This window comes from Molothrus ater, chromosome 3 (genome assembly GCF_012460135.2).
Source record: "Molothrus ater isolate BHLD 08-10-18 breed brown headed cowbird chromosome 3, BPBGC_Mater_1.1, whole genome shotgun sequence".
Classification (NCBI taxonomy): Eukaryota; Metazoa; Chordata; class Aves; order Passeriformes; family Icteridae; genus Molothrus; species Molothrus ater.
Window position 1 is genome coordinate 21,110,155 of NC_050480.2, and position 25,162 is coordinate 21,135,316.

Genomic DNA, 25,162 nt, shown 5'->3' on the forward strand with positions numbered 1-25,162 from the left:
CCTTCAAGGCTGTGACTCACAGAGAACTCCCTCATGCCTCTCAAACCAGGCATACACACAGATGTTTGTAGGCTCAGGACCCAGCATTTTAACTACACCACATGTCACACAGGCATTATTTTTAAATTTTCATGGTTGGCTATGATTCTATCTGACTCATGTTTAGATTTACTAGCTGCAGGTATCAATACTGTCAGATGTTAAATTTGCTCTTCTCTCTGGAATGTTTAGATTAAAATTCCTCTAGAAATTTCTTTGTGATTTAATATCTAGCTATATTTAATGATAGTGCCAATTCAATGTATTATGTGACAGATTTACTACGAGGCGCTTACCACTGGACCAGCCCAAAAAGTAGGTGATAAAAGTGATAAAATGAAGCATCCCCAGATGGTGGCCCTGCTGTCTCCAGGTTCCCTCCTCATTCAGAGGTAGGCTGCAGCCTTCCCTGGTAAGGTGGTTCTGTTACTTCTGTGGTCATTTGTCCAGGTAAGCTCAGAGGGGGGGCAGATGGAAAAGGAGACAAGGTGGGTGTAGCTGAACCAACACAAAAATGATGTTATCAAAAGATGGGAAGAGGAGGAAAGAGGCTGGGATAAGCAGCCAACAAAGGATGATGAACACCCATTTGGGCTTCCAGATAACTCAGAGGAACATCCCACTTTTGTACGTGTACCCCCTTTACAATTTTTCCAGAAGCCGTATGCCAGACAGAGGCACAGCACCCCCAGAGACAGAACTCACTTTGCACTCTGTGTCCAATGGTCCCTTGTCAATGAAGCATTCACCATCCCAGCTGCTTTCTCGGCTTCCCTTGTTATGAATTTTTGGTGTTAGTTAATAAGCAGATCTCTGTGGGAGCATTTCAGGGAGGGCTGCAGTTGAAGTTTCCATCATCTCTCTGTGTGACTACTTAGCAACACGCTGTTCTAGCGGGCATCTGGCAATCTTTCACGTCTTCCAACAGCTTTCAGTACTTCCTTCCTCTGGCCCATCATTAAACAGGTGCTTTAAGTAGATCACAAAAAATTATCTTTTGGAAAACCTTGAACTCACTGGAAGGGGAGAATGAAGCAGTTCAATCTTTGCTTCCAGTGAATGAACCATCTTACAACTGCAGGAGTTGTGAGAGACAGATGCTACGACATATTTGTCACTTTTCTGAAACACAGCACAGCACATGTCCTCAGCAGACACATGCTGCTCACTGCTGCAAGCACCTCTGCTGGCAGGGAGCACACCATGCCTGGGACTGACAGGCCATTTCCATGGTGGATATCTTTTTATATCCATATCCATGCACATGCATTCGGATGTCTGTCAAACGTAGGGTTTACAGAGCACCGCAGTGTAAAGCCTCCCACTCCCACCAACTCATGAGGGGTTGGTTTCTCTAAAAGTCAGATACAAAATTTCTCAATGCTAATGAGAGCTGAATATGGCTCTCATCCTGCCATCGACATCTAATTTCTAGTTCTAGGGGAATGTCTCTGCATTTCTTTGATTCCCACCTCTATTGCTCTCTCAAGGCTGCAGAGCACGAGACAGGACTTGTTCAGCCAGATGGAGCCTGGACAGGGGATATCTCTCAAATGAAGCCAAAGTACTACAAAATATGTTCTTGACTGACAAGTAATTATGAATGCTTCATTACCCATCATATCTCCAAATTAATTTATTCTTAATCTGGTCTCTTCTTTTCAGCAAATTACAGAAAGGATGATTGCTTTTAATTAGTGTCCATGAGTAACCATTCAGAGAAGTATTAGACAATTAATATATAAGTTTGAGGTGCTCTAAATATTAAATATAAAACATGGTGGGAGAAAAAAATGAGTAGCACAGATGGGTCTTTACAGTTCCACTGTCAGTTCTGTACTTGCTATTTTTATGATGATGCAGTAGCATGTCATTATGGAAATCTGATTTTAAAAATTAAGCGAGAACAATACATCTTTTAAAATGTTTTGTTGTAAGAGTGGAAGCATAAGCCTCTCAATACCTGCAAGATAGTTAAAATAATTCTTAGGGAGTCCTCTTATTATCAGGATGGTAGAAGAACATAAGTGGGGTAAAATGATAGGAGAGCAAAGTGTCTTTGAGTAGAACATTGGATACAATTAGAAAAACAACAGTATTTTGTATAAATTAGGCCTTCCTCAGCCAAGCCCAAAAAGCTTACTTTTCTTCCAGCTGTTTTGAGTGGCTGTAGTAAAAGATAGTCCTTTTCTACAAATCATACCTCTTCTGACAAAATAATCACCTGTTAGTGAATTCAAGTCATATTACAGCCATTTTTCTCAATCATAATTTGCTATGGTTTTTATCAGTATGTAGCAAGACTTGCTCATAAAAGAACAAATCCCTAAAAAACACATTCTTCCAAACTCTTAATACATCACAGAGTAATAGTGATCTTACCCTACTGCAATCTACTCCTGCATGCAACCATTCCCACACTTATGAACTACCTCCACTGGACTCGTCTGAGAAGTCTTTTAATTTTATAGATAATATAAAAAATTAATTTTAAATTAATGTTTTAAATTACCAATTTCTTTCCTGCCCATCTCTCCTTCACATTGTTGCCATTGATCTCCAAAGGTGTTTTAATCTCTGTAAATCTCTCTGTATAGGATTGAATATTCTCCATTTTAAATTATCATGCAGGTTCATCAAGCTCACTACCACTGGGGCAACTGCCAGGGCTGGTTAACCTGAAGGGTGGCAGAATACAACATAAAATACAGAGCACAATCCTTGGTTTCTGCAGCATACTGATGATCTTTTAGACAAAAAAAAAAAAAAAAAAACTCTTCTGCACCAAGCTCCAGAGAAACTGACAGTGTGCACTTGGACATAAAAGCAATTCAGCTTTCTCACCATAGCAGTGGGGTACTCTATGCAAACATTGCTCCCTCCTAAAATAATTCAAAGAAAAGTAAAATAAAGAAGAAAAAGTTGATATCTTACCCTGTACACTAACCCAAAACCAGCAGGGATGCCAGCATTTTTTTCCTGAGACCTACCAAAACCACTCTGCAACTTCAGAGTTACCTGCAAATCCATGTGTTTAACAAGACACTAGCAATAAAATCTTTAATTCTTGCATTTCTGTATCTTCCCTCCCATTTGACAATTATCTTGATCTTAATATTCTACTTGCAGCAATTGCTCAGTTATAACATGTGTGCACTTCTGATAGCACTGACTCATTTCTTCTCTAATTACTGCTGCAGAACCACACTGGCTACTGCTCCTTACCCCAGTCATAGCTACAGCACAGCTTGAAAATTGTAAGATAAAACCACAGACCAAAAAGTACCAAATAATAACCTCTCCAAGTCTTCACTGACCTAGAGTGGACAAAGGGTCTATGGGTTTAGCTGAACAATCAAATCTACTGTTCATATTTGTCTGTATATGTGAAAATTCTGAACAATTTAACAATGACTAATTAGCAGTCAAAAGTTCAGACAAGAGCATGAAATGCTCTCAAGTACAGATTTGAAAGCTATTGACTAAAGTGAAAAATATATTCATCAGAAGTCATTACAAATTTATAGAAGGCTCTTCACACAGATGATCTACAAACCATCTCATAGCAAAATAAGGCATTTTAGGCAAGTGCAAACCTAAATTACATTTTTATGTAGCCTAAGAAAACATCACTTCAGGACTCAGATGAAGCTCAATAAATCCCATAAGGAGACAAAAATTAAAAATTTCTCAGTCTGGATGATCTATAATGGAGCAGTGAATCAGATAATGGATTCCTGTTCTGGTAAGAACATTTTTTTCTGGCCAGTTTTTAACTAGACAGTAGACAGATATATGGTCAGAGAAGTTCTTTCTCAGGCTGTTGAATTTCACTTTCCAATTGTGCTGTTCAAAGCATGGAGCAAAGTTGACAGTCCCCAGTACATGTTCTTCATATCTACCATCTTTTCTTCCAACAGGGAAAAACCAGAGCAAGACAGAGAGAAAAAAGTTTCTTGGCCTTCACAAGGCTCACTGCCACAACTCTTAGTGCCTAACACATGCCAGACTCCAGGAGATGTATTTTCATGCACCCATTTCTCCAAGCAGCAACCATGGCTGTTCAACAAGCTGAAATGCTGGGCTTTTTGCAAGTAATCTGTGCTTTTCTGACCAGAGGCAATTTATCAATCTGTGGTGCAATAAATGCATGAATTGGTATCTGCAGGCCAGTCTGAAGAGAAGAAACAGCTTAAACCAGCAATGATGCTGGCAGATTTCTAAAAGCATTTGATGATATCAGCATTGAATGATTTCAGCATATTCCAGTCAAGAACTGGAACAAGCTACCCAGGGGAATTACTGTCCCTGGAAGTGTTTAAAAAGCACATAAATGTGGCACTTGAGGACATGGTTTAGTTGGTTAACAGTTGAACTACATTTCTTCCAACCTTAACTGCTCTATAATTATATGATTCTATATTTATGTCCAAACCTAAGACTATATTCAGACTGCCAACAGAACTTTAGAGTCGGTGCCAAAAATGTATAATCAAAGACCTTTTTAAGCAATTAAAATAAATGGAATTCTTGCCTATAGAGGATGTTACCTACTTGAAAATTGAAATGAGAAGCTTTAATAGCCCCTGACATTACTTTATCTTATTTAACTAAAAGATTATAGTGTAAGAATGAAAGATTTGCCACTACATTAGAAAAAAATTTCCAGTCTTTTTAAGTTAGTTTGTTGTGGATTTTTTAAAATAGTATTCAAATATCACAAAAATAGATTATGTAAATTAAAAGTAGTACAGCTCCTTGATCTGAGAAAATTTTGATGCCAAAATACTTTTTTGCAGAGCTAGGAGATAAAAATTAGCAGTTGTAACTGTAAAATCCAAGATACCTCTCTAACATGTCATCAGTTAAACTAAGCAATACAGACACTTGGGATGCTTGGCTCTGTTGTTACCTTTATGACCCAAAATAATTGCTTCCAAGAGTTTGTTATCAAAATAGGCAAGACAGAAAACAACAGCACAGAGACCAGCACAGCAGATGGCAAGCACCATGCATCACACAACAAGAAAGCCTCAAGGACCTGCGAGCCAAAGTCATCCATCCATCCATGATTTCCCTAGAAGAGTTTGGTGCCACACTCTCCAAAGAATTCAGCTAAGCTGATCAAGTCCTCACTGACACATGATCCAATAACATGATTTCAGAATCAAAGTCTGCAAAATTCACAGGTAAATGAATAATCCTAACTATGGCTAATGAGGGTGGTTGAGAAGTTAAAAAAGACAACTAAAATATTCTGAATTTGGAAAAGTAGAAAAGAGGAGAATTTCCTTCCTATGCAGCCTCTTCAGGCAGAAGTTTTCTCAGGTTGACAAAATGCTAACAAATACTAAAACCAACATGATCCTTCAAGTATCTATCTTTACCAAAAAGAAAAATCCTTCCTGAACTAAAATAAACTCCACAACTAATGCCAGTGACAGATGATTTTATTTGTTAGGCCCACAAGTAGCAAGTGCTGTCTATCGATTCTGGAGAGGTATTTAATTCAGATTATAAGCCTGGAGGAAGGAAATGAGATGTAAAATCTGTACAGCAACATGGGATGACAGCAAGGAAGCAATTATTCAGAAGTCACAGTTGGAGCCTGGCTATCAGAACCAAGGAAGAGATGAGCCAACATATTGAGTTATTCTTTTTGGTTACAACCTCAGAAATCCTCACAACATTCTAGCAGGTACAAAACACCACCAGTGTTTTCCAATCAGATCATCTTTAATCAGATACAGGTTTAAAACTGGATACTAGAACTTAAAACACACAATTTGTAAAGAATACCAAGGTCTGTGGAATGGAAACAATGCTTACATTCAAAGCATTAAATTTTACCTCAGCATAGCTGGATTTTGTAAAGCATTTAAGTTTTCAAGATTGCAGTTCTTTTTCCTGCTAAATACTTTCATTATTATCCCTCTAAATATTAGTGATACTCCCATACCCACAGCATCTGAGCATATTTAATTACTGATTTCAGATAGACAACTGGTTTTGAGTAAGGATCCCTGCAGGTAAGGTAGGCTAACTGAAAACATGAACAAATTTCTGTCCAGGGAGACTTGAACTTACACAGTTTGTGTTGTTGCTATGAAGCAACCACAGCAAAGATGTCCAAATGAAGTAGTGCTTTGTCTTTAATTCACTTGACTTTCTCCCTGCTCTGGTTACTGGTTCAGCAAAACTCATCAGAATCCCACACAAGCGCAGGAAAGGGAGGAAATCACACCTCCAGTGAAGCCATGAAGGAGCAACAATCTGCAGATTTGTCCCCACAGAACCAAAAATCGAAACATTTAAGCTACTAATTTCTTACAAAGCATTTCTAACTGCATTTTAAAAAAAACCAACCAAACAAAAACAAATTTAAAAAACACCTCAGAAACTGTCTCACCTAGAAGAGGATGATTTTCACAAAGTACATTATCTAGAAGGACAAAGATGTTGTTCTCCCCAATCCTGCTGTGCAAGCCCAGACTAAAATTTTAACCAGTAATACTCAATATAAGAACACCTTGAGCAAGAGAATAACTCATCATATGTTTTACAGTCTAATAGCTGTACTACCACACAATTTATTTGCTTTTAGCTGGTATGGAGTAGACAATTATCCTCCCTCTAGCTTACACCGCATTTTTTCACACCTGGAAAAGCATCTATACATTGGTAAAACTCAGCATGACCAGAAGGTATGTAAGCACATACAGGACTTTTCTACACCATCACCTAAATTATGCATCCCTCAAGTCTTCCTTGCTACCTAGCTTACTTTTAATTTGCAATTAACATGCCTTCTGTAACCATCTGCTTCTGCCAAATGAAAAATTGGAGTCATCAGACTGTAATGTTATACTGAACAATTATATTTGCACTAGCAGTTCAAATCAGATAAATCAAAATGTATCAATTTTTATCCTCTTGATCTTCTGATATATCTACATATACAATGCTTGTTGCTGAAGAAATCAACTTTTACTCTTGAAAAATATGGATTTTTAACACACACTGAGATGCAAACTACAACTTTGCTTGCAGTCATACCAACTCATACAGCTCTTGCAAAAAGATCACACCAGAGGGGGAGATTCTCCAAAGCACAAGAGAATTCAACACAGACAAAAATCACTTAAAAAATGTTAATGGGTTTTGTTAATTTTCCCTTTGCCTGTATTTCTGCCCAGCTTCCCTTCTTGTTTTCACGGGGTTTTTTTAATGGAATCAAGCTGCTGGCAGTAATGAGAAATCTATAAAGTATAGAGAGCTCTCATTGTATAAAAAGGAAACACTTTCATGAAATGCTAATGGATATTCCCATTTGCTGTAGTGATACTTGAATGATATTTTACTCCATAATGCTGTTGGCACAAGGCAGCAGATTTTATACTAGTGGCAGTTCAAGAAATCTTTAAGGTCTTTTACACTATCAGTACTACATCCTTTCTATATTCTTAGAGGGGGGGAAAAAAGATTATCTTTCTGAATCATTGAAATAGAATCAGCTGGTAACGCTGACCACCTGTTGGGAATGGTACAGCCAAGTTTGCATGAAAACATTTGGGTGAATATGGGTTAAAGGGTCTACCTAGCCCTTCCTTAAGGGCATCTTAGCTCTTCAATTCAGCACACCACTGGAATATCCAGGCCCAGCTATGCCCCATGAGCACCAGTACCTACCCTGCTATGACCAGCCAGAATGCCAAGGGACATTCCTGGCACTTGGGAATTGTACAGGTGATGTGTACATCAACCAAAGCCTCAACACAACACAAGCAACCTTCTTCAGATCTTAATTCCCAGGGAGATAAACCACCTCATCCTACACTCAGATTAACACAATAGACAAACAGAGTATGATTTATATTAGGCAGGTACTCACCCAGTATAAAATGCACATGCAATTCAGCCACATCTGCAAAAATTGCTCAACAGTCAGAACCATGCTAGAAGTACCTAAAAAGTGTCTACTTTCTATGGTGATCAGTAGGCAGAAATTCCAGCTGATACTGAACTTTGCTTTCAGGACAACTTACATACCCCCATGCTAGTCTTTTATCGTGACTTCCCACCCAAAAAAAAAAACCCAACAACAAAAAAACCAACAAACCAAAAAAAAACTAACAAATCTGTGATGGATTACATCTGCCTTTCCCTCTTTAAAAGCCACTTCTGCTTAGCAGCTCAACTACACAAACTGGAAACAGCTGAGAATGAAGCAGCACATAAAGATAAACATCTTAACATGGTCAAAACTTACCAATAGACCATCCTGCGGGGGATACACACTGTGAACAGGTGCTTTTATTTTGGCCTCTAAACCTTACCCACTCAGTGACCCTGATGTAGAGTCAAAGCACAAAACATTCTGGCTTTTTCAGTGTTTTCCAAAATCCTGTGCCACTGTTTGCTTATAGGATTTGAGGTTCTCATGGTCAGTTGCACCACTCCTTATACAATTACAAAAATAAACAAAAAGGGAGCAGGAAATAATGCCATTCATCCTAGCATTCTGCACACAGTGTAACCCTACTTGGCAAATCTTCCTTGCATCCTTTCCTTCATTGATAGCAACAAGCTTTTGTAGCCTGGGAATGGAAATGGACATGATCAGGAGGCTCAGAAACCCTTTTCTAATCAGCCAGTGATGAGAAATCTGAATAAAGGAAACAAAATTCAATTTCATTAGCACACTGGAATTAACAGAGCAAGCTGTGAAAACTTCACTGCTCATTTGCAGTGTGAACTGAGGATTGTCACAACTGACAAATTGACATTTTCACTCCACAACTTGAAGTTCTAAGCAGAACTGCTTTAAGCATAGCCTGCTGTTTAGGAAATTACCAAAGGCTATGGAGCGATGGAAAGCTGCAAACCTGGAAATTTATTTTAACACAAGTATTTTCAGGTTTTGAGGAAAAAAAAAAGAAGATAAAAGCTCAAAAAGTGCAAGTACATCAAACTGCAAAAATGGTATGTCTGCCTTCTTGCTTGGCAAGATCCAGCAATAAATAGACACCACACCAAAACAAAACTGTCAGTGCTGCCTAGCAGGAAGCTTATCAAAGACATTTAAAAGGCTTTTTATGAAAAACTTATTTTAATGAAGTCACAACAGTGTAGAAGAACATTCCAGGTGGTCAGAAAAAATATTCCAGAACAAAAATGTAGTCAGAAACTCAGTGTTACAAGCAAAGAAAGTAGTTAGCAGAGCTCTGAATCTAAATTCTGAAGGAATAAAAATTTGTAAAGAGAAAGATCAGGTCAACAAATAAATGAAATGTCACTGATGCAACCACCTTCCCTAAAGACAGCACCCCTTCATACCATCCATTGCCAAATTTCTTGTCCTGAATTCATTACTTAGCAGATAAAAAAACCTCCCTTGTACATTCACAACTAAAAGGCTACATCACCCTAACCTGTTCTAATGTAGCTGATAACTTAAAGTAACAATATCACCAGAAATATCAGACCCTGAATATGGCCCACAGAGCATGCAAGTGCTTGCAATTTACCATATGCCTGCACATCAGATTCCTATGTATCAAAACAGAGCTGGGGGGGGGAATCACTTCTCTGTATAATTAAAGCTGTGTGTCATTCCATAAACTTGCACTTTGTCAATTTCAGAGCTACCCTTGGCGATTTTGAGTATTTTCTTAGTCCCAGTCATTTTGGTCAGTGAGGCTCAATTTGTTTTCCGTGATTTGCTCATTCAATTTAATTCAATTTTTCTGATATACAAGCCCTCAATGTCTCTAACTGAGCTCTTCATCTAATATAATTTCCTTTCAGCTCTTCAACATCATCCTTTCTCCACCACTGTCCCAGGTTCCCTAGCTCTCAGCAGTCTTATCCTAATTATTGCTCCTGTATCTTGTACAGCCAACGTATTATTTCTTTGGCATTCAAGTCAGATAAGCCCTCTTTCCCACTGCCTGAGCAAATGCAGGAGAAAATTGAGGGCATAGTGGTAATACACTTTCAACTCACTCTTCCTGGGAGAAATAATTACAGAGGAAATCTTGTTTAGTCACTACTGCCCTGGGAGAGAGTATGCTCAGTTCAGATGAAATATTTGGAGGATTGTATTGCCAAATCCTAACAGGTCTCTCCAGAGCACAATTGAAGCACTATTTGTCAACAGCCAATAACTGGGTCAAATTCAGACACTTCTTCAAAAGTGCAACAAAAGAAGCAAAGGAAATAAATTAGAATGGAGCAAAGAGAGACTAAAACCCTAATTTAGTTCCAACAACTATTAAGGACAGCAGCACCGGGACGGGAAGGTAAGCACAACACTAACCTGGAGGAAAGAATGAGCTCTGAAGAGATCTCAGGGGGATTTTTTTAAACCTAAAAATTCTTTCTGTTGACATCTTATCAGATGAGATATACATGTTTAACACACTTTGAGAGTCAATGTGGCTCTCAGGAGAGCAGCAGGAGTTTTCAATGGAGTCCTCTGCAGAGCAAGAGAGGGAAGGAGCATTTCCACTTCATTCCCCAGTGACCTCTGTAGCATGTCTCTTACTACCGCATTTTCACAGACCATAAATTTTAACCACTTTTTTTTTCTGCACTGCTCTGCAGTTGGTCTTATCAGCTGGTTATACTCAGCCTTGCCACACACAAACTCCTGCAAGAAGCTCTATGAAGCCTTGACCTGTGCAGCCAGGCTATCAGTAGAGGCTGAGATCCTTGCTCTTGCCTTGATGAAGATTATTTCTAGTAGAGGAGCCCGGAAAGTATCAGGCCTTGGAAGCCCTATACTCAAATGTCCACCAAGAGTTAAGTTTATTTAAGTAATGGACACAAATGCAGATTTAATTGCTGATAAGATGGAGAAAAGTCACATATAGGAATATTTTTCAGGCAAATGTATTTATGTTTTTTAATTTCAGGAGTTTTTCTCCAACCCCCTCCTCAATTACCTCAGCATTTGCACTTCACTTTCTTTTGCTTGCTTCTTCTCTCTTCCCTTACAATTACATTAACAGAAATTCAAGTATTTACATTCTGATAAGCTGCAATCTTGTAAAATGAAGCTTTTATGCTCATCCTCAAAATCCTTGTTTCTTCTTTGGTGGCACAAACAAATAAAAAAAGTAACATGTTCTAAGATAAGCATGTGATGTTTCTTATTTTTCTGAACTAGGAGAACAAATTTTTCAATGTCATTTGCACATTTTTAGCTTTCTGATTATCTGACATAATAGGTAACACATCTCATTATGAACAATATTTGTATTTTTGTAACGTCAAAAGTGTTTTGTATATTTTAGTTGTCAGAACATTATTCTGTTACCTTGTATTTCAAAAATGCAGTGGAATGGTGCCAGAAGGGACAGTTTAGCAGCAGGATTTTATTATTGTTTCAAATCAAAAAGCAATGTAATACGACTTTCTAAAATACCCTGCCTTCACAAGCAAATCTTTTGTCCAGCCAGTGGGAAAATGACAGAAGGAATGGTTCCTTAAAGTGAAATTGCATTTGAAGCTACATAACTAATTGCAGCTTTAAAAATGACAAATCAGGTTGAAATTTCTAGTCAAAAACATAAATCTATTTTTCAGTATCTTAGCTGCTTGCTATTCACATCGGTTCCCTAAAATGTAAATATTTACAAATTTATTTTCTTTTTCTATTTCTTTTTGTGGTTTCTTTTGGTTTGTTTGTTTTTGGGTTTGGTGGGGGTTTTTTGGGTTTTTTTTTGGTTTTGTTTTTTGGGGGGTTTTTTTGTATTCACATTCTTTCGCACACAAAAGTGTTGTTACGCTTTTGGACCCCAAAACCCCATATTCCCATAGCTAAATTCATGAACCTAAATTAAAGACATTAGTCATGAGTAAACTTCTCAAGAGGTTCAGTTTCTTCAGTTTTCATGTTCAGTGAACATGAGATGTTGGGTTCAAAGTCAAGGACTGGTGGCAGCGAAAGTTGCCAGGACATTTGAAAAGGACAAGAAGAAATGATGTGTTCTTCCTTTTTGGATTTGTTGGACCCAGTTTTTGGCAACTGTTGGATTTGGACATCCATGGAGCTGTGATGCATCCTTGAGTGCTAAGGCTCTGTTTGAAAGATGCACTCCAGCAAGGCACTAACGGAGCTCTGTTTGGAAGGATGCACTCTGGCAAACCACAGCTGCCAGCGAGGCTGCTGGCACTGCCACCGTGCTCTCAACTGCCATCCAAGGCACTCCATCTTCCAGGAGCCTGAATGAACACTCTTCCCATATGCCTACCTTGCAGTGCTTGAAAAAATCATGACTGGAATAAGGTTGTCTGGAATAAGAGTGGAAATAACGCAGCTCTTTTAGATGAAGATCCATAGCAGGCTAGCAGAGGTTTCGCCATGTAGTTTCTTGTATTACAGAGGACACTGCATTTTTCATGTGCTGAGACACCAGACATTTGGGAAAACAACTTTCTGAGCTCAAGGCCTTGGCATGTCTTCTTTGTTTTTTCATTGTACTGGACACAGGTCTCAAGCTTCAAAATGACAGGTCTGCTTTTTTACCCTGCTACCAATATAAAACTTTCCCCGGCACCAAAACATAAATCTGAGGGAAATTGGGGTGTGTACAGTTTGTGTCTGTATGCCCATCTCTAAGTTCAGCTACCTATTGAAGGAAATGAACCAGAGGTTACAAACCATGCACAGTACCAGCAATGAACTCAGACTGAAAAGACAGGCAAAAAAAAAAAAAAAGCATACAGGTTATTTTCCCTTCCTCCTCAGCACTATCTCCAGCTTTATGATTAAGTTACCATTTTTCTTGCTTTTCTCCCCAGCCCTCTTTTTTCTTTTCTTTGGTCATGTGGTCTTGGAGAAGGACTGACTGGGTAATGACATTTTCAGGTAGACAAAAAGAGGTTCTTTTGTACTTTGCAGCATGCACAGTATCCCAGGGAACAATGCAACAATATTTTTCATAGATAATTTCATATTCCTATTTACCTCTGTTACCCTTTTCCCTCTAAGAGACTGTCTGAAACCATTCCATATGCACAGACTAATAATCATGCAATTTCACATCTCTTTGTTGAGATGAGGTATATTTGCTCTGGAAACATATTCACAAGCAAAAACACCTAAGCCAGCCAAAGCTACAACCCTTCCTGAAACAAGTTCTGTGCTGTATCACAGCAGTAAATGCAAAGCTAAAACCAAGGACCTGTTCTAAAGAAAGCCTTGTGAAACTGTTTGATTATGATTCTTAACTAAATCCACTTTTTAGAAGAGATCTAGTAGCAGTATCACATCCTATTCTATTCAACCTGATTTTGCTAATTTTATATTAGGCACTGTAACATTTATTGAGTTACATGAAGGATTATAATAGATTTCAAAAAATGCTACATAAATATTAAGCCACGTTTTCTGAAGTGTTGCTCTGTTTGTGTGAGTTGGCTTTGGAACTCTAGAGACATAATGGAACCTTTCAGAAACCTACAGCAGATCCAGAAGATGGTTCTAGTCTGCTCCAGCAGCCACAGATAGCCAATATTTTTCATGTCAGTGTTCACTACAGGGATACAACAAGAACAGTAACTGCAAAGCAGTTATTTATTGCTTAGGCAGATGCTAAAGGCTTTATTTATTATCCTCTCCTCAGAAACCAAATATTTGTGGGATGCAAGTGCTACTGCCAGTAAGAAAAGGCTTTGCTTTCATTAAAGGAAGGTTTGAGAAATTCTATTCATAGACTACTGGTTCCATTTGAATGTCTTACATTCTTACATATCACCAGGAAGAGTGTGGGCTAAGTGATATGGTAAAATTAATAGTAATACGTGGTGTGGAAAGCTGCAAAATCTGCTGCAACAGAACCTGCTGGAAAGCCATCATTGTCTCTAAATGCTAGTAATCATTTTTCTCATCTGCAAGTACTTCTTAAGGTATACAGACAAAAGGATGTAATATTTACACATTTTATTCATATTTATCAAATGTCTTTTACAAATTATTTCTGTAAAGTTATTCTATGTAAATTCTATGAATTTACAAAGACCTGTCTTTGTCCACAGAGAATATCTGTAGTGTTTATCTGAAACCTATGGCAGCTCTCTGGAGATGCTCATAAACCATGTTTTGACTCTCTTGAGAAATCAAGTTATTATTACCATATGCCCTCTAGCTGGAAGGAATGCCTTCATTTTCAAAAAGTTACTCACATACTCAAAGGTACTGTTCTGAACACAAAATCACTTGCTGGCACAGAATAACCCAAAGATTAAGGGAAAGCACACCCAGCTGCTCTGCTCACCACCCTTTTCCCAGGTAATTCACTTGTCCAAGCGCTTTTCACCCAAGCACCACCTTCTGTCACGCCACAAGCCCTGTGAGCCAGGGTGAGGTGGGTCACAGCATTCAGGCAACACCAATACACTACAGATTCCATATAATCTTGCTTCCCTTGGATCCCGAGAAAAGCTCAAAAGTGCAACTGGCTGGGAGCTTCCCACCAGAAAGGGTTCCTGATGAAAGAAACCCAGCCACTCCAAAGCCAAAATATTTTATGGGAGACATTTTCCCCCCATTTTTTTTTCTCAGGCTGCTATCACAAAACTTGAAACAAGTATTTACTGTTGCCCAGTTTGACCTGCTTCTGACAACTCTGGTCTGCAGAAACGACCTGAAATATTAATTTTCAAATGTATTTCCTATTGGGTTATCTTTTCTCTTGGGAACAGTGGATCACAGGCCTGGATGCCTTTGCAGATCTCTGCTCTCTTCCAAGCTGGACTTACACATGGCTTGGTAGAATCAGGTCAGTAAATTAAATCAGAAAACATTTTGATTTAGAGAAGCCTTAGTTTTACTTAGAAAAAAAGATGGTGAGACAAAATGTTCCACTGCTTTAAAATCATTTTTGAACTTTTAATTCCTTGAACACCTTTCATATGTTAAATTTTATCCTAATTAGGAAGTAAAACAACTACTCTGCATTTTCTATAGGACCAGGGATGTTCACATAAGTTAAACATAAAGTTTAGTGCCCAAAGAGGATAACATAAGACTGATCATAAACCTATCCTTTTAAAGTTCTTATTCTTTTTGGTTACATCCTTTAATTTTAATTAGATTTTTCAGTACTTGATGGTTTTTATCACCATGAGGAGGTACTACTGTAAAATCAGTAAATTTGCTGCAAATCAAGGATGTAAGAATTTCTCTGGTTTCACTAAACCTGTGTTTCAGTTACTCTAGATGTGGAAAAATATCACATAGGCACAATATTCATACAAATAAATGTAGACATGATGTTTATACTCAAACACACAAAAAATATGGTATTGATGCACTTCTAAATAAAGAAAGAAAAAAGGTCCAGACAACACTTGAAAAGAACATCCTCTTCCACCACAATATGCATATAAATATTATGTAGTGATAATTATTGTGAAGATGCTACAATTCCTTATATATTACTCTCGATTTTTTTCTCATTATTTCATCTCCAAATTTCCATCTACCTTTGTGAATACCCTTTTGTGAGCTATGAGCTACATTAATTTTTTTAACTCCATACCATGTGAACAATAATCAAAGGGAAGAAACTGAGATACCAAACACTGTTTTTTTTACACCTGCTCAGAGGGACAGTGACTCTTTCAGAATTTAGATAAAATAAAAACATCAAATGGGAGAACACAGGCTTTTAATTCCATCCATCTCAGTCATGGTTTAATGCACATGTGCTTTAAATCATGCCCTATTTAACACTTGTGACTGTACAGTTGACCAAATTTTCCCCAGAAAATATTTCCACAACCTCTCTCAGTTATTTGAGAGAAATGTACAGCAACATTTTTTTTTTCTACAGAAAAATCACTCAGCTAGGGCTCCTTTACAGACAGCTATTATTTCTGCCCCTGCAGCTAGAAAATAACTCTCTACTTAAAACAGAAGATTTGGAAGATTTACCATTAACAGATACATGCATACACTGGAAATCAAGAGTTTCAGCTCATTGAATATAAAAAGATAAAAAGCTATGTCCTACCTATGGTGGTAATAACAGTGCCAGCAAAGAAGAAGGAACTTCCCAAGTCCCAGTGACTGTTCTGAGCAGATGTGTTTCCTAAAGGTATGATTCCTGCATTTATTGCTGCCACTACTTGCTGCAAGTTTAAAAAGATTTTGTCAATATTGATGAAACAATTGTATTCATATGTATATATATATTATACAATAAATTGATTAAATAATTTATTTGATGCAAGCACTAAATCAGAAAAGGATCTGTGTTGCTTTACTTGAGCTTTTTCACTCCGTCAGGCTACAATTTATTCTTCAACAACCACCCCAGGCAATTCAGAAGAGCTGTAAAGTCCAGACCATTGGGGAGAATGCAAAATCTGTGATATTTATATCTTAGTTAGAAGACAAACACAATTATTTTTACTGCTGTAACTATTTGGTGAAGAAAAACATGCATTAGACAAAATTTATAATGAGAGTTTCCCACAATGTTCCTGTGTTGTGTTAGGCAAGCAAATGGACTTCTTAAAAACAGTCATTTTAAAACACCAAGAAAAAAATGCCCATGCATTGTTCTGTATCAAATTAATTCCAAAGAATGAAACACTCTTATAAAACAGACATTTCAATAATTAAAGCTATTACATATACAATTATAAAACTTTCACTATAGCAGCAAAAATTCAGTAAAATATCAAACATGTATCTCTATACAACTATATATTTCAGAAATGTTGTTCTTGAAAAATTCAGTCCTAGCAAATAAAATCAACAAGCTTGCCACAAGTGACATCTTCATAGTCTCAAGAAATTGGACTTTTCTTCTTTCAGCAGTATCAGCTACTGTGAATTCTTATTACAAAATGTGTTCCTGTTTTGTTATATCACAATTGCAGATATATACTGGTATTTGAGTTAAAGAAAAAGTATTTTTAAACTTGTGATCAATATTTTTAAAAGTATAAGTTTTCATTTAATTCTCAAACTTTAAAACAGGATTTATTTCTAATTATGATACTTGTGATAATTGGTGTCTAACAAAAGAAAAACAGAGGAAGCAATACCACAAAGTGAAAATGAGCATTTCAACCGACTAGTAGTTCCTGCTTGGCAAGATTTACAACAATAATTAGGTACATAAATATATTCAGTGATAGGAAAGACCAGAGCCATCTTCCCTTTAGGCAGTCTGTTGCAGAGGAACAGTGTTGTACAGTAGTAAGAATTTTTTTCAGTTCCAAAATACATTGATTATTTGGAAATTAAAACATTTCTGCTACTCAACTGTCCCCACAGAAGTCACTTGGTCTGGACAGAGATTATGAAGTAACAATGTGGGATTAACCAGGACATCTATTTTTATTATGGAACTTAAATCCAACATGAAATCCAGCTTAAATCCAACATTTCCAGTTTGCCACTTTCAAAGCTCAGATGCACAAAAGGAACCATTCTGATCCCACTGCTGCACCTCTGCAGCCACAGGATCTTCCTGCCAAACCTAAACCATTTCCACCATCCAGGGTTGTCAACAGAACCAGCTGGGGTATCTTTAGACAAACTTTTAACTTATTTTTTTAAACTTTTCTTTTTTAAATAACACAGAGACAGACACCAAAGAAGTGGAATTTTCAATCTTACTGAGGAAGGAGTAAGGATGAGGAAAGTGAGGGGAATGAGAGTTTAATTTTCCTTTCTGCTGGAAGGATAAATCTTCTACATTATACATGATGTCCATCTTGGCAGGAGCAAATACAGCAGCACTGATACTGACAGGTGTTTCCATCCGTGTAGGAAGGGACACACCAGACTAAGAGGCATGTGAAAACCACCAGTTGAATTGATTTTATAATTTACACAACACAGATATTCCTTTAATTTACAAGGAAGTGGGAATCAGCGTGCTGTGTTATACAGGGCTCACCAAGTGCTGTTACATTTCAGGGCACTAAGAGCTGCCATCACAAATCCTGGTATCTGCACATGGGACCACACTCCAGTGGGACATTCTATGATATAGCACTGGATCAATGCAATTTTTGGAACCATTCTTGTTTCATTACAATTTCTTGTACTGGATGAAGGTGCTCCCAGAGCAATGCACCTGTTCAGACAGTCCAGCAAGAACAAGTTTTATACAAATCCAGATATAAAATGGATTTGTAAAATTCAGATTGCTCAGACAGTCCAGCAAGATCAAGTTTTATACAAATCCAGATGTAAAATGGATTTGTAAAATTCAGGGCTTTTACCATCACTGTACATTTTTGAAGCCCTATGTACCTCAAGGCCTTTTATATGAAAGGTGTTCCAATCTAAACTGCTCAACAGCCCACTACAGCTATGCATTTCCTGACTTCATCTACCACACCTACATTTTTCCTGGAAAAAAAAAATACAGCTTAACCCAAAACTGCCCAAGGCACAACAGATGGCTACAAAAGACAATTAGCCACTATTATTATGTCTCTGATTTTATCCAACTGCTAATCAGAAAAATAATCAGGGCTGCTTTCAGAGATGCTTCCTTTTCATACAGCCTCCTAAGTTCTGACTATGCACACTTTTAGGGACTTTCTGAGTAGGAGGCTGCATCTGCATCGTGGTGTTCAGATTGGCTTGGGTGAATTGCTTTGCCATTTATTTATCTAATTACTTTTGGAGCTCACTTGTTTTTTGGAAGCCAAGTCGTTCTGTGGCAGTAAGATCTTCAAATTACTTGTGGATCATTTAAAGCATATTTCCCTTTTGAGAGTTTGTATGTATTTCAAAATAATTTTTTAAGTTCTTATGTTATGAGGAACACTTGAAAAGCCATTTCTGATTTGTCTCCTTCAAGAAATTAATGATCTTACAGACCACTCAGCTTCCTCTTTCTTTCAAAACTGAAAACTCTTTATTATTAAATACTATATTCACCTATTTAAACAAACCTGTTGTACATCATATATAATTTAAGAAGAAAATAATATATATAAGTTTTTTTAAAAAGTTTTTTTTTACTGCCAGTATTTCTCATTGACTTTCTTTGTACATTTACTGATTCACATTTGTAAATTTGTCAATTGTTTTCAGCATAGTTTTAGTCATAAAGGGCCAGATGATGCCTTCATCATCACTGGGCTGTTGTTTCCAAACACACAATGTTATGCTTTCTTCTGGGATGTGACCATGTTTGGGAGAAGCTAGACTGGATACCAACAAAGCTGCTGCATTTCATGCCTTCAGAGTCATCTGTGAGAGTGTTCCTGACTAACAGGGGCAACAGGTGGGTAAGGTTACTGGTGTACTGAGGTCAACACTGCTGTCTCATAAAGTCTTGAATGTTGCCTGCAGCTTCTTCAGGAAGGATGGCTGCATTTGCAGTTCTTTGGATCAGAGGATGACTTTTCTTAGTCTGGTCAGCAATCATAAGAAGATCATCATCTAAGACTATTACCAAGAAAAATTTAAGAAGAAAGTAATATATTGCATAACTCCTAACACACGCGCATTTCAGGGCAAGAATTTCAGGGCAGCATCTTTGTGACATGTCCACCACACAAACTTACCCAGGGCACTGGATATTAACACTTCTCTAGCCCTGAATGAAAACCTGGGCTCCACTAACTTCACTAAGGGACAGGATCTCAGCCTTAGCCTTCAAATAACAGGCTTGTTATTCACTGTCAGAGCTGTCTGCCACCTTAACTCATGGTCTTTCAGCCTATTTTTTGATTGATGTCTTACTACTACTGCAAACTTCACTTGTCATGAATTTGACTTCCTTCCTTCCTTCCTTCCTTCCTTCCTTCCTTCCTTCCTTCCTTCCTTCCTTCCTTCCTTCCTTCCTTCCTTCCTTCCTTCCTTCCTTCCTTCCTTCCTTCCTTCCTTCCTGCCTTCCTGCCTTCCTTCCTGCCTTCCTTCCTTCCTGCCTTCCTGCCTTCCTTCCTTTTCTTTCTCTCCCTCTGTCCCTAATTTCTTGAGACCTTAGGTTTCTCCTAACTGAAACACTAGTGACAGTAACTGTGCATTTTGAATCTAAAAGCAGAATCATGGAAACTCTATAATCTGTACAGTCATGATATGCTGCAGCCTTTAAACACTTCGTGTGATTTTAACATGGGAACTTCTTGACTTGTAAAAATTATTTTCCATTATTAAAGTTAACTGACCTCCTCAGTGGCAATTTTTCTAGTATTTTTTTCCATATACAAAATAAATTGTTATAAAAATCAGTTTTGTTTCAACACTATGGAATTGGTCAGCATTAGAACAGGAATGTGGACAGATTAAATTCTTAAATTATGCAGACTATTTCACTTGCCTCACCTTCTTCCAGAGTCTTTGTCTAGTACTTGTTTCATATGAGGTGAGTGAGGACTGAGCAGAGGGTGGGTCACCCAGCACATGGCACCCAATCAAGGCCTCTATGCACAATGATTTTTAAAATTATAGTATATAAGTTACAGTAATATGCTTTTCTTCTTTAATTATCTTTATAATGGTGAAAAAATCAGGCCTTTTTTTGATAGTGAAGAGAATTGAGATAAAATTTTGATATTTTAAAATTTTAGAAAATTCCTATTTTTGAGTTAGGTGAATTCTTAGGCTTCCCCTGTACTGTATCTTAGGATAGGCATGAAGTGTGTCTGAGATCACGTCCTCACTTGCACTACACCTACACATCCCAGCTAGTTGGCTTTGCAGCCACATTTGGGAACAAGCTTTAGCAGAGTATCAGAGAAAAGAGGTAGAGATGATTGAGCCCAGAGTGGACAGGCCAGGCATGAGCAGAGCTCCAAAAGCACATAAGCATTGCTTTCACACCACACATTTTTTGCGTGAAATCAGAACTCAGGGAAAAGGAGCATGAGAACACAAATCACATTTTAATTGAATGTCAGTATTTAATTTCCTATATAATTTAGAAACACTTTCTAATACATTGTGCAGTTTTGTGTTATTCCTGTGGTCATGCAGGCATCTCTCTGTAGAGGCCATGCTGAACTTTACTTTGCAGATTAAGACATAGAATACTGTGACTTTTCTTCTGTCAAAACAGGAGATAAAGCAGTCTTTTGAACAGCACAGTAATTTTCTGAGAAAATAAGACAATTCTAGGTCAGGGATTTCATCTTCTGGTGCTCTGACCCTGCAAGGAGTCAATGGCATTGACTGAGAAAAGGCAGCCTGCTGGCCAGAGAGCCACATCCACTAAGTGGATGCAGAGACACAGGAAAATAGGGAGAGTTTATAAAGTATGAAGGCTGGCCTCTGGTAGTCAACTGTTGTCTCACATGGAAATCAGGCAGAAATAAGTATGTGTCAAACCAGTCACTCCAGTGCTCATCTCCTTGTTCCACACCAGGCTCTGAATACATGTTTTTGTACCATCTTCCAGTCACTTCACTTCTATGAAATGATGTAACACAACAGTTCATTACTCTTAGCTCTCCTACTTAAGATTAAAATAGAATCACCTCAAATTATGCTTCTGATAAGATCCAGAGTGTGCTTTCTTTCGTTACCCAGCTTGTCAGGGGTTAGCTTGTGCTTCCTGGCAGTCATTTGACAAGTGGTGTCAAAAAAGTCAGATGTGCCTCAAAGTTTCTGAAAACCATTTCTCAGCCTGGATTTCTTCCTCCACTGCTATAGTTCTGCTGCCTTTTGACAAGGGCACTCTCCCTTTATAGTGTAAAGATTCACCTCATATGGCCCAGCTACTGCCCAAGTCCTGTGTTTTTATTTCAGCTTTGGTTTACAAGGCATGGAAATCCTAGTTCTCAGTTCAAAGGCACACCAGGATGCTTTTAACACTTAACAAACAACTCTTCAGCCTCAAAACACATGGGTTTGGGCCTTGATGTTGAAGAGATTGAAATAATATTTGTATTATAATTCTGTGACTCCTTGTTTTTCTTTTCAGTTTGTATAACATATGAGTGTGTTCTACACTGGAGACTAGTACCCCACATACTGAAGAACTGAAGGATTATTTTCACCCTCTTTCACAGCTACTTAAACTAAAAACATGCAGAAACATAATGAACAACATTTCTATTTTAAATATGCATTGCAAACCCCATGGGTTTCCATGTGTATAAATTCTCTGTGTGTACATACACATATATATACATGTACATACACATGCACGTTCAGGGAAGAAGGCTTTTCTTTGCTCCTAGTTATTACAGACTGGAAGAATTATGCAAACAGCTGTTCTGCAGAACTGACTTACTAATGAGTCATATCTGCCACCCTTTCTAAGACAAAAGCTGGCATTCAGATGCAATCAGGCTAAGCTAAGTTCTAGGTCCATAAAACTGTTCATCTGAAGGAAATGTAATCTTTACGGGTCGCAACACCGGAAGCAGCAATAAAAGTTTGAGACCAATCTGCTTGAACAAAGTGACAAGGGCAGTTAGAATTTATTTGTTATTCTCCCCCCAAATAATGCTTGTGAAGGATAAAAACTGCTTAAAAAATCCTTTTGGCTTAGGGAGCTGTCCTGTCCCTGGAGAAAATGCTCCCAGGTAAAAGAAAGTTTGGCAAAAAAAACAATCCCTCCTTCCAGGAGCTGAGTACAGAGCCAGAAGAGGGAGAACAGCAGGAGCCTAAGCAAGGACTGCACACAATCCAGGGGCTGCTGCAACCCATCCACACCCAACAACAGCAGGTGGGTGTCTGTGTGAAGCACAGGTCTGGGTAACGGTGTAGTCAAAGGTCTTTCACAGAAATCTTTAATAAATATTTCTCTGATCTGGGGATTCAGGTAGAACTGGGAGGGGAGGGGTTGTGGAAGGAGACAACTACATCTGAACATTTATTTCTGACAGAGTGAAACAGAAAGGAGACACAGACACAGCAAGAGAAAAAGAGACACAGGATGTTACTGTACAAGTTAGGACTGCCAGGACACTCAGAGTACATAAAGCCCAAGTGCTCTGATGAGCAGACATCTTACCAAGGACAGACACATGCAGGGCCAACAACCCAAACTACAGCTCCTGTGCCCGTGTTTTAACTGCTTTGGAAGTCCTTCATTTCTTCTTTCATTGCTTTGAAAACACCAACAGGCAGCTCTGCTACTGGTATTTGCAATTTGTGATAAGCTTCATAACTGAAATGCAGATGGCACATTAAAAAAACTGATGCAATCTTATTTTGGATCCTCAGATAAATAAATAAAATAGAATGCAGCCTCAATTTCTTCTATGCTGCTCTATCAGTCTTTTCAAGGCTTTAAGTTTTTACAGAGCATAAGTGCTGCTTCCAGGCTAGGATCATGACAGGGGATAGTTTCTGCTTTCTTTTGGAGAGTCTAGAAGGAACTGCAAAAGGAGAGACTAAGAATATTTAGGTTTTAAACTGATACATTCAAATTATCTCAAAGAGTTCCTGCTTAGAGTACCTGTAAGCTACAGCTCACAGGACTGAAAACATCTACAAATGCTGTGATTCAAAGAATTATAAAATTTGTTTCAAGCTTAATAGGTTTAGTTAATAAATTTTAATCTTGTCTAAATAAATGCAGTATTTGTCTGAAAACGAGATCTTTGCATCTCTGTGTTTTCCTATCTTAAAAAATTATACAGCATACTCAAATACCTTATAATCTCTTGGAGAGAAAGTCTTTACACTGTATTTTAACAGTTCTCTACATAATTAGGGCTCAAATAGCTTATCTAATTGAAATTAAATATATACCTGAATTTTCAGGCAAATATAATTTTCTTGTGGCTACATTGCAAATTGTAAAGAAGCCTGTGAAAGAGACAAAATCAGTTACTGATGGACGTGCAACTTAATGTAGTTGCCTACATTCAACTATAAAAATGGAACTACAGCAAATGCATACTTTAAAGTAAAATATTTTTACAATAAATTAATCCCAGAAGAAGCCATGATGGCTTTCTGGTGATGCCAGTTTGAAGAAAGAAACACTGCTCCCATGTCATTCATAATTATGTCAGGCTTCCCTCGAGTGAGATAAAGAGGGAAAAAAAAAAAAGCATTTGTCCTCAAGGGAGATTAAAAAAAAAATCCCCATCTTGGTCTCATTCATAATCTAAGACATGAATGGAAAGAAAAGAGGCAATGCAGCTGACACAAATGTGAGATGAAAACAGGAATGGCACACAACTCTGGATCCCTGCACAGAGATGTTAGACACAAGCCTGCACAGAACCCAAGGAGATCAACTTGTGGGATCCATGTTTGTTCAGCTAATCCTGGTGGCTCACTAATTCTTTTGGTTTGTTTGTTTATTTTAAATGCAAGCACATTTTTGTGGGCATTCAGTTTTCAGAAGAAGCCACATGCTCTGAAAGGGGCTGGATTTAAAACTCTACAAAAGTATTACTGCTGAGACAGCTTGGTGCAGAATCCTGCAAACTTGTTCAGATTTCAAAATGAAGGTTTTATAAGACAAGAATTACCATACATAGCACTTGGAACACATTAAAAGATTGTGCTTTTTAGTGTACGACTATTTTTTTCCACTTGTTAGGGTTTCAGAATAAATATATTTGAAGGATCTTTCTGCTAAAGGAACAGGAAATTAACTATGTTCTATTATTAACTTATGTTCCATTGTACCTTTACTTGAAAACACTTTATTAATTTTCAGAATTAACTCACTAAAATAATTATAATAATTCACACCAGCTTGCTGGGACATTTTAGATATATAAAATAATAAAACTAAAATTTTTCTTATTTCTATTTTTTGTATGCACAAATAATGCATTAAACAACTTGCTTGGATATTAAAAGGATTTTCTTTTTCCATTTTGGTTTAAAAAGGTCAATGTGAACACATAACTACTGAGCAATATATAATTAGGTGGTATTTACATAAAAGTTCTTCTCCTTTTTTTTTTCCTAATAATCTTTTTCTTTGGCATAGGGACAAACAGTTGCTTCTAGTTGCCAAGACATCCCACAACACAAAATACTGGCCACATCCCTACGTCCTAGGAACAACTTGAGTTCTGGGCAAGGAGAAAGCAAACTGACTGTTTTTTCATGCACCTTATTTCCTCCATAGGATCTTTGGGATCCTCTAGAGGGAACAAGATGTATGAAATGACAGTAATGACAATTTTATGACATTGCTGAACATCAAATTCAGTCAGGCTC

General features: G+C 37.7%; 1 protein-coding gene across 3 annotated transcripts in view; it reads right to left on the reverse strand.

The window, feature by feature from the left end:
* KCNK2 (potassium two pore domain channel subfamily K member 2) overlaps positions 1–25,162 on the reverse strand; it is a 127,102-nt gene that overhangs the window by 45,203 nt on the left and 56,737 nt on the right. For all 3 annotated transcript variants that reach the window (XM_036380635.1, XM_036380634.1, XM_036380636.2), the window contains one exon: positions 16,062–16,179. In XM_036380635.1, the coding sequence (XP_036236528.1) occupies positions 16,062–16,179 (118 nt within the window). The remainder of the gene's footprint in view (positions 1–16,061; positions 16,180–25,162) is intronic.